Raw genomic sequence first — 9,666 nt, 5'->3', positions numbered from 1 at the left:
CTGAAAAAACATATACTGTGTGTGCATATGTATGAGGGTGTCAAACTACATGATACTGACATATGGAGGGTTTGTTTATCTGTGTGTGTGGTAGTGTGTGAGAGTGCGTTTATCAGCATGCATGTCTGTGTGGGTATGTGTGGATGTGTGTGCAATAGGTATGTTCTGGAATGCTAACATTCTGCATTGTGTGTGCAGGGGAGCAGTTTCTGAAGACTGAAGATGAGGATGATCAGGGCTGGTGTAGAGGCATGATGGATGGAGGCAGAGAGGGTCTTTACCCAGCTAACTATGTCGAGGTGGTGTAGGGCTACCGGCAGCTCCACAGCGCCCCATATCGCTGTACTCAACATGTTCCCTCTCTTGCTCTGACCACTTCTGTCTTTAGAGTCAGCTAGGTGCTCGGGTCCTGGAAACATCTGCACCCAGCCTCCGCACTGTTCCATAGCATTTGTTTGTTTGTTTGTTTGAGTCATTTTTATTTGAGTCTATGTCACCTTTTCCCTGTGGAAGCTGAAAGGCTTTGCCCTTCTAGCTGGGTTTCTGAAAGTGCTGAGTGATTTAGGGAAGGTTGTCCATGAGCAGTCTTTTTTAAAATCATGTGGGGGACAAGCTGCTGTCATATAAATTTACATTTTTTCTTCATTTACATTTTTTCTTGACAAAATTTTGATATTATACTCTTGCATTCTGTCCAATACTGTGGCTTCTGAAGGGCCGATTAATCTGTGTGGCGGCTTCTACCTGACAGTGAGGTGTGAGGGTCCTACCTGACTGAGGTGTGAGGGTCCTACCTGACAGTGATGTGTGAGGGTTCTACCTGACACTGAGGTGTAGAGGGTTCTACCTGACACTGAGGTGTGAGGGTTCTACCTGACAGTGACGTGTGGGGGTCCTACCTGACAGTGAGGTGTGAGGGTCCTATCTGACAGTGACGTGTGAGGGTTCTACCTGACACTGAGGTGTAGAGGGTCCTACCTGACAGTAAGTTGTGAGGGTCCTACCTGACAGTGAGGTGTAGAGGGTCCTACCTGACAGTGAGGTGTGAGGGTCCTACCTGACAGTGAGGTGTGAGGGTTCTACCTGACAGCGACGTGTGAGGGTCCTACCTGACAGTGAGGTGTGAGGGTCCTACCTGACAGTGAGGTGTTCTAATATGCTGAGGCCTTGGGGAGAGTCTGATGTGCAGTGCTGTTATATTATGTGTGTGTGGGGCTGATCCTATATGGCTGGTCAATGTTTCACACCAAAGACTAGCAGGTATTCCAAGTAAGAACATTTAAGATTGTTTAAGAATGTTTAAGAGTGTTTAAGACTTTGTGAGAGTATTTACCATGTTGAGCAAGCCTGTAAAATGGCTCAGTGTTTGAATTGTGGTATTTTTGCAGTGACCTGATTGTGCCTGTGCTGCCCTACATGCTGTTGCTCCCATCCTCAGCAAACACTTTACTTTCACGGCTTTACGGCTTGCCTTTCGAGGCTTACAGTGGTGTGTGTGTGTGCATGTGTGTGTTTCTCACACAAACATACTGCGGGTTGTGGGTCTCCTGCCTGGGTGTGTGCATCAGTGTTAGTAACATGTGCATGTACAGTGATGAGTGGGCTTCTGTCAGCCAGCAGCAGCTGGGCCTATTGGCACCGCTGCTTGTGTGGTTTTCTCTCTGTATGAAAAGTGTTACTCTAACCATTGAGGGTTATTAAATGTGTGTGTGTGTGTGTGTGTGTGTGTGTGTGAGAGAGAGAGAATGTGTGTGTGTGTGTGTGTGTATATCATAGATTATCTTACATGTTCCCTATACGCAGTAGCTGTTACATGATACACGCAAAAGGCTATTTCTAAATGTCAAATTATGAATAAATAAATATTAAACATAAAAGAATCTCTTTTTTGTAATATGTTGAATACATTGAGTTCAGCTGAGTGTGGGTATAATCTGAATGTTAAATAGTTTACTGCTGTGTGTGTGTGTGTGTGTGTGTGTGTGTGTGTGTGTGTGTGTGTGTGTGCATACCTGCCCCACATACAGTATCCAGTGTGTGATTTATTTTCTCTTAAATCTCTGTCTGTAGGTCTCTAGTAGGGTCAGATCACTTGTAACACACACATGCATGCAAATACACACACACACACACCCTGCATGGGTGCCCTGAGTGGGTGCCCAGAGCCGGGCCTTGTTCCTCCAGCTGTTAGGGTGACACATTAATGCTCCACAGCACAGACCGACCTCTGCGAGCCCCCCCACGTACTGCAGAGCCTCTGTCCCACAACAGCCCCAGGGGATGGAGTCCAGAGGACAGACCACGGGGTCGGCGTAACCCCGCCTCTGCAGAGCTGAAACGGCACCGAGTCAACCTGAAATCGTGACGTGGGATTGGCTCCCATATTCAGCCCGGCGCTCGCCCTCAGTAATTACCATGTACATGTTTGTCCAGGCTGTTATTTAAACGCAGCTCGACAGCAAATTCCCCACTGATTCCCAGTCAGGCTGTTGGGGCTACTGGCAGGCCACACCCACCTCAGGCTTCCGTCCCCACTGTAGGTCATGTCTGTTAATTAGGGATCTTCTGATCCTAAACTCTAATCTTAAAGCACAAGAGTTTTTATTGACAAGAACTGCTGTCACTCAAGGCTGTTGCGATGGAAATGACAAATTCACTGCCACTTATGCTGGCATGTCTAATACTTTGTGTGTGTGTGTGTGTGTGTGTGTGTGTGTGTGTGTGTGTGTGTGTTAGATGTTGCGGGGTGGTTTAGAAGAGGCTCATTAGTAATTGTAGAGAACAATTTATAAATTAAATAAGCAAATATTTTAGAGAGCTGTAAAATCCGCATAATGTACAAGCGCACAGATGCTTTAGTAGATTAGTAGAAGAAATGCCACACCACACACAGGCTGTTGGGGTTCTGCTTGTTTGTTTCTTTGGATCTGTACTACTTGACATTGTAACCTTCACATCTGCTCATTATCCTCACTAATCAACCAACTCCTGAACAAGAAACAGTGCAACAGTATAGAGGGCAATTAGGACAGCCACCAGAGGGTGCTGTCTGGTTATAAAGTTATGGCAGCTTTCATCAAGGTTTCTTCACTAAATAAAGATATACATCTGCACCTCCACTGCTCTTTGTGTGTGTGTGTGTGTGTGTGTGTGTGTGTGTGTACTATATTACTGTTTTGGGGATATTCCTATATAGCATAAACACCCACCTGTGCATCTGTGTGTGTTTGTTTGTGTATTACAGAGCATTTTCTTGTTTTGGGTTGTAGTATTTTAGTGTAACCACCCACAACTGCTTGTAAGTGTGTGTGTGTGTGTGTGTGTGTGTGTGTGTAAGAGACCAATGACTCATACTTCACTTCAATGAGATGAGCTTTTCAGTCGTCTGTCAGCCTGTCCGTCACTCTCCCCGTGTGTGTGTGTGTGGGTGGGTGGGTGTGTTGAGTGAGAGATTATGTGTTGGTTTTCATACATTTTCAGGACAAAAATGTGCAGGCTGTGTAGGAAAACCAGGAAAAAAAATCAGCTCCAGCTAAAATGGCCTTGAAAAATTAAGAAAGAAAAGAATGAAATGTTTTTTTAATTTAAACTAGGTTAGTGAGGTTAATGTTAAGATTAGAAAAATCATATTGCATATGAATATATATATATATAAAATGTATGTATACACCCAAAGAAGATTCCAGGATTGCAGGTGTGTAGCTGCAGTGTGCTATAGTAAGAGATGTAGAGGGATTCCACACTGTCATGAAGGAACTGCAGTTTCCAGAGAAACAGAGCGTTTGTGACAGAGGTCCTTCAGCTGAGCAAGCAAAGGGCTTCTGAATTTGTAGGAGGAATCGGTTTATATATGAAAAAAAGAGATGTTTAAATTATAACATTCATTCGGGGGGGGGGGGGGGGGTGTAGATCAGTTCTTTTTCTTGGAGTTTCCTAATTTCATTGCTGCCATAGCAACAACTAGCACTGCAAACAGATATGTCATTAATGCAATGTCTATTAGTTTTAAAATATCTCTCTCTCTCTCTCTCTCTCTCTCTCTCTCTCTCTCTCTCTCTCTCTCTGAGACAAAGAATGAGAGTGATATAAAAATCATAGAGATTGAAGTATAATACATATCCAGACAATATATAAAAAGAAAATGTTACATGTTATATGTTATATGTTATTGGGGTAGGGTTAAGGTTACGTTGACGGTTTGGGTTATTAGGGCTGAAGTTAGGGTTAGGGTTTGGGTTTGGCTTTGAGTTAGGGTTAGGGTTTGAGTTAGGGTTAGGGTTTGGGTTTGAGTTAGGGTTAGGGTTAGGGTTAGGGTTTGAGTTTGGCTTTGAGTTAGGGTTAGGGTTAGGGTTTGAGTTAGGGTTATGGTTAGGGGTTAGGGTTACAGTTAGGGGGGATGGGTCTTGCAACTACATATAAGGGTTAGGGTTAGAGGTTAGGGTTAGGGTTAGGGGGTTAGGGTTTGAGTTAGGGGGTTAGGGTTTGAGTTAGGGTTAGGGTTAGGGTTTGAGTTAGGGTTAGGGGTTAGGGTTACAGTTAGGGGGGATGGGTCTTACAACTACATATAAGTTCCTATAGGGTTAGGGTTGGGGTTAGGGTTAGGTGTTAGGGTTAGGGGGTTAGGGTTTGAGTTAGGGTTAGGGGTTAGGGTTACAGTTAGGGGGGATGGGTCTTGCAACTACATATAAGTTCCTATAGGGTTAGGGTTAGGGTTAGGGTTAGGGTTAGGTGTTAGGGTTAGGGTTAGGGTTAGCGGTTAGGGTTAGGGTTGGGGTTGGGGTTAGGGTTGGGGTTAGGGTTAGGGTTAGAGGTTAGGGTTAGGGTTGGGGTTAGGGTTAGGGTTAGGGTTTGAGTTAGGGTTTGCATTAGGGTTTGAGTTAGGGTTATGGTTAGGGGTTAGGGTTATGATTAGAAATTAGGGTTTGGGTTACAGTTAGGGGGGATGTGTCTTGCAACTACATATAAGTTCCTATAGGGTTAGGGTTTGGGTTTGAGTTAAGGTTTGCGTTAGGGTTTGAGTTAGGGTTATGGTTAGGGGTTAGGGTTATGATTAGAAATTAGGGTTTGGGTTAGGGTTTGGGTTTGGGTTTGGGTTAGGGTTAGGGTTAGGGTTTGAGTTAGGGTTATGGTTAGGGGTTAGGGTTAGAGGTTAGGGTTTGAGTTAGGGTTAGGGTTAGGGGTTAGGGTTTGAGTTAGGGTTAGGGGTTAGGGTTTGAGTTAGGGTTAGGGGTTAGGGTTTGAGTTAGGGTTAGGGGTTAGGGTTACAGTTAGGGGGGATGGGTCTTGCAACTACATATAAGTTCCTATATATCTTACATTAAGGATGGGAATGTAAGACAAAAGAGTTTGTGTACATTTGCACACGTTTGTGTGTGTCTGCATGTGTGAGTGTGTGTGTTTGCACACATGTTTGCATGTATACATTTGCATGTGTGTTTTGGTATTGTTAAGCCTCAGTCTCTTCTGGGATCTATTTAAGATGATGCACGATGAGTGTGGAGAACAGCTGATATAAGACAGACATTATACAAGAAACATGACACAGAAACATATGTGGAACGTCTCTCCTAGACTCCCCCTCCTCAAACTTACAGCCTACTCCCACCTTTCAAATCTGTGTGGCAGACAATACATTTTAAAAGTAATCACAAACTCATCGAGCACACTCATGTCTGCAGTGGCATTCACGTCACAAAATAATGCACTTCCGTATCATCACTGACATACAGTCCTGGCTATGAAAACACAGCCAAAGTCCTTTAGACGTAAGTATCAGGTTCACAGCCCACAGGCCACAATGATACACTTTCATCACTGTATCCCATGCTAACTAAAAGCACCAATGTTCCCCTGAAATGCCCTGCCTTTAGCCACACCTCCTAAAATATCCCACTTTTAGCCACGCCTCCTGAAATGCCACACCTTTGACCACACCGCCCCTGCGCCCTGCAAACCGACACCTACAAGCCACCATCTGTACAAGTGTAAGGAGAATAAGCTTATGACCAACGAGACGATGATATCACTGTAGCTACCTGCAGGTGACAATAACCAACCTGACCATACAGTTAACCGGGGTCACCATGTTGTGTGTGTGTGTGTGTGTGTGCATGCATATGTGTGTGTGTGTGTGTGTGTGTGTGTGTGTGTAGTGAATCTGTGTTGGCGCTTGTGTGTGTGAATGCGTGCATGTGTGTATGTATGTACATGTGTGTGTACATGTGTGGCTGTATGTGTGATATAAGATGCAGCTTTACAGCATCTGAATAAGACAATACAATTTTAGTGCTGTGTGTATGTGTGTGTGTGTGTGTGTGTGTGTGTGTGTGTGTGTGTGTGTGTGTGTTTCCACTGAGTCCCAGAGGGACTGGGGAATGATTGTGTTTGACTCTCTCTCCCTTCACTGTATTTCATGTCAGTGTGTCCAGCGTTTTGAGTAATATTGAGTAATCAGGAAAATGGCCATACAAGCATTTCACTGAAGTTAATTAAATAAGTGACTGGCAGGCAACCCAGAGACAGCTTAGAAGGCATTGTGTGTGTGTGTGTGTGCATGCTTACATTTGTGTACATGTTCTTGTATGCGTGTGTGTGTGTGTGTGTGTGTGTGTGTGTGTGCATGCTTACATTTGTGTACATGTTCTTGTATGCGTGTATGCGTGTGTGTGCATGTGGGTTGCTTTTGAATAATTATTCTGTGTGCTTAAACTCCAGCCCCTCAACTGTCCTTAAGCTAAAAGCAAATATAGATCCTATGAGTGTATGTTTGACTGCATGCATGCATGCATGCAAGTTTGTGTGGGTTTGATTGTGCAGGTCTGTGTGTGAGTGTGTATGGGTTTTTTTGTGTTTGTGGGTGTGTGGGTATGTATATGTATGTGTTTATATGCATGGAGGTATGTGTGTGTGTATGTGTGTACAAGCTTGCAGGTGTATGTGAGTATGTGTGTGTGTTTTATGCAGTTGTGCAGATGTGAGGATGTGCATATACACGCATGCACGTGTGTATGTCTGTGTGTGTGTGTACATATATGCAGATGCGTGAGAGTGTTTGTTTGAGTGTGTGTGTGTGTGTGTGTGTGTGTGTGTGTGTGTGTGTGTATTTGTGAACAGTACACACATTATATCCCTGGAGGCCACAGACTCTAAACATCTCTACCTGATTATTCTCTGAGGCATGCCAACAGAGATGGAAGGGTTGAGAGGACGTGTGTATGGGAGATAAAGACAGACATTCAGAGAGAGAGAGAGAGAGAGAGAGAGAGAGAGAGAGAGAGAGAGAGAGAGAAGGATGGCTATGGAGAGAGAGGGAGAAATGAGGGAGAGAGTGAGATAGAGAGAGAGCAAGAGAGAAAGGAGGAGCGAGAGAGAGAGAGAGAGAGAGAGAGAGAGAGAGAGAGAGAGAGGAGTAACGGAGAGACTGGCAGGGAAAGGCAGAGACCAGAGACTCACTACACTGCCAAAGTGAAGATTCGCCTCCTCCGTTCTGTCAAGTGGCTTCTGTTAAGAGGCACCTGTTTCCATGGACGCCTCCATGCTAATCTTGCAAAATCCCTGTCAAACTTGTGATGTGGGCCTTCCTGCCATGTGCGATAAGCACATTTATGGTGCTGCAGGGACTCAGGATGGCCAACACATGTCGGTGCAGGCCTCCAAGTCCCAAACATTACATCATATTGACAGCCTGGGCGGGCCAGTCAGGAATGAGTGTGATTTGCCAAAGCTGGAGCCCAAGACAAAGAGAGAGAAATATGAGCAATAATGTGGCAGGATAAAAGAGAGAGAGAGAGAGACACAGAGAGAGAGAGAGAGAGACACAGAGAGAGAGAGAGAGAGAGAGAGAGAGGGGAAGGGGGGAAGAAGTGTGTGCCATGGGCATTTAGACGCTTCGGCACAGTGGGGGTTAATCATTACTTTCACATCACTTCCTCCAGTGAGAGCCAGATGGCTGAGAGCAGCTCTCACAGCGATGAAACACAGACTTAACACAGCACCCCCTGCTGGAATACACACACATGCGCACACAGACACACAAACACACCCAAGTGTCTGCAAACATAAGCTCCTTCACACACACACATACAGACACACACATTCACACACACGCACACGCACACGCACACACCCACAGGCACACACATGCACACACACACACATGCACACACGCACACACGCACACACACAGGCACACACATGCACACACACACACACACACACATGCACGCACACACACGCACACACACACAAAGGCACACACACACACACACACACACACATTCATACAAAGGCATGGAACCACTAGGGTATTTATTTCTCTTTGAACTTTTCTGTGTTGCATAGCCAGTGTGTAACTGTTCAGCCAGCGGGGGCAGTTGGAGTCCCCAGTGGCTGGTTGGTGCCCCATTACACCACTGTCTCGTGCCCTCCATACCACTGGTCCAGTGACATGCAGTGAGTTGGCAGCCACCTGCAAGCTTTCCCCTGGACACTACACTCACCGCCTGGACATCGGACTCTTCACTTGGACAGTACACTCACTGACTGGACACAACAAAACACCACCTGAACACTATACTCACCACCTCAATATTATACTTGCCACCTGGACAATACTCTCACTGCCTGGACACTGCACTAAGCCCTTGGATACTACACTCACTGTCTGGACACTGCACTAAGCCCCTGGATACTACACTCACCGTCTGGACACTGCACTAAGCCCCTGGATACTACACTCACCTTCTGGACACTGCACTAAGCCCCTGGATACTACACTCACCGCCTGGACACTACACTCACCGTCTGGACACTGCAGTAAGGCCCTGGACACTAAAGTTACTGTCTGCTGGCTCTAGGGGGCTGTCTGTCTGAGAGCTGGTGAACAGCAGGGGATCAAAACTACACTATATGGACAAAAGTATTGGGACACCTACACATTACACCAAAAGGAGCTTTTATGATATCCCCTTCTAAATCCATAGGGATTAATACAGAGCTGGTCCGTCTTCTGCAGCTATAATGGCATCCACTTTTCTGGGAAGGATTTCTATAAGATTCCTTATTGTGTTTTATTTTTACCTATTCAACCATTAGAGTATTTGTGAGGTCAGACTCTGATGTAAGACGAAAGATACTGGCTCACAATTTGTGTTCTAGTTCATCACAAAGGCGTTTATTAGGGTTGAGGACAGGGCTCTGTGCAGGCCAGTCAAGTTGTTCCACACCAAACTCACCCAATCAGGCCTTTATGAACCTTTGTGCACTGGGGCACAGTCATGCTGGAGCAGAGAAGGACCTTCCGCAAACTGTTCCCACAAAGTTGGAAGCGTACAATTGTCTGAAATGTCTCGGTATGCTGAAGCATTAATGGTTCCCTTCACTGGTACGAAGGGGCCCAGGCCAAGCCCCGAAAAACAATCATACAGCGTTATCCCTCCTCCACCAAACTTTACAGTTCAGCGGTGGCATCCTCTCAATACCAAGCTCAATACCAATTCTGTGGACTTCAGGACGACCCATCCTGTATCAAATGTTTGTAGACAGAGTGCATGGCTGGGTGCTTGATTTGATACACCTGTGTCAAAACCCCCAAATTCAATGGTGAAGAGGTGTGTCCCGATACCTTAGTCCATAGTGTTTGATCAAACCGTTATGTGTTCTGACATC

The 9,666-nt window shown here is 45.5% G+C and overlaps 1 protein-coding gene across 3 annotated transcripts in view; it reads left to right on the top strand.

The window, feature by feature from the left end:
* Window positions 1-1,877, top strand: part of si:ch211-51c14.1 (protein kinase C and casein kinase substrate in neurons protein 3) — a 13,067-nt gene extending 11,190 nt beyond the window's left edge. For 2 of the 3 annotated variants that reach the window (XM_035527183.1, XM_035527177.1), the window contains exon 10: window positions 199-1,877. In XM_035527183.1, the coding sequence (XP_035383076.1) occupies window positions 199-308 (110 nt within the window). In that variant the 3' untranslated portion in view covers window positions 309-1,877. The remainder of the gene's footprint in view (window positions 1-198) is intronic. The other variant, XR_004776178.1, reaches the window with a different exon arrangement.
* The last annotated feature ends 7,789 nt before the right edge of the window (window positions 1,878-9,666 follow it).

Source organism: Electrophorus electricus, chromosome 1 (assembly GCF_013358815.1).
Source record: "Electrophorus electricus isolate fEleEle1 chromosome 1, fEleEle1.pri, whole genome shotgun sequence".
In the NCBI taxonomy this organism is placed as follows: Eukaryota; Metazoa; Chordata; class Actinopteri; order Gymnotiformes; family Gymnotidae; genus Electrophorus; species Electrophorus electricus.
This window is presented reverse-complemented; position numbering and strand designations above follow the sequence as displayed.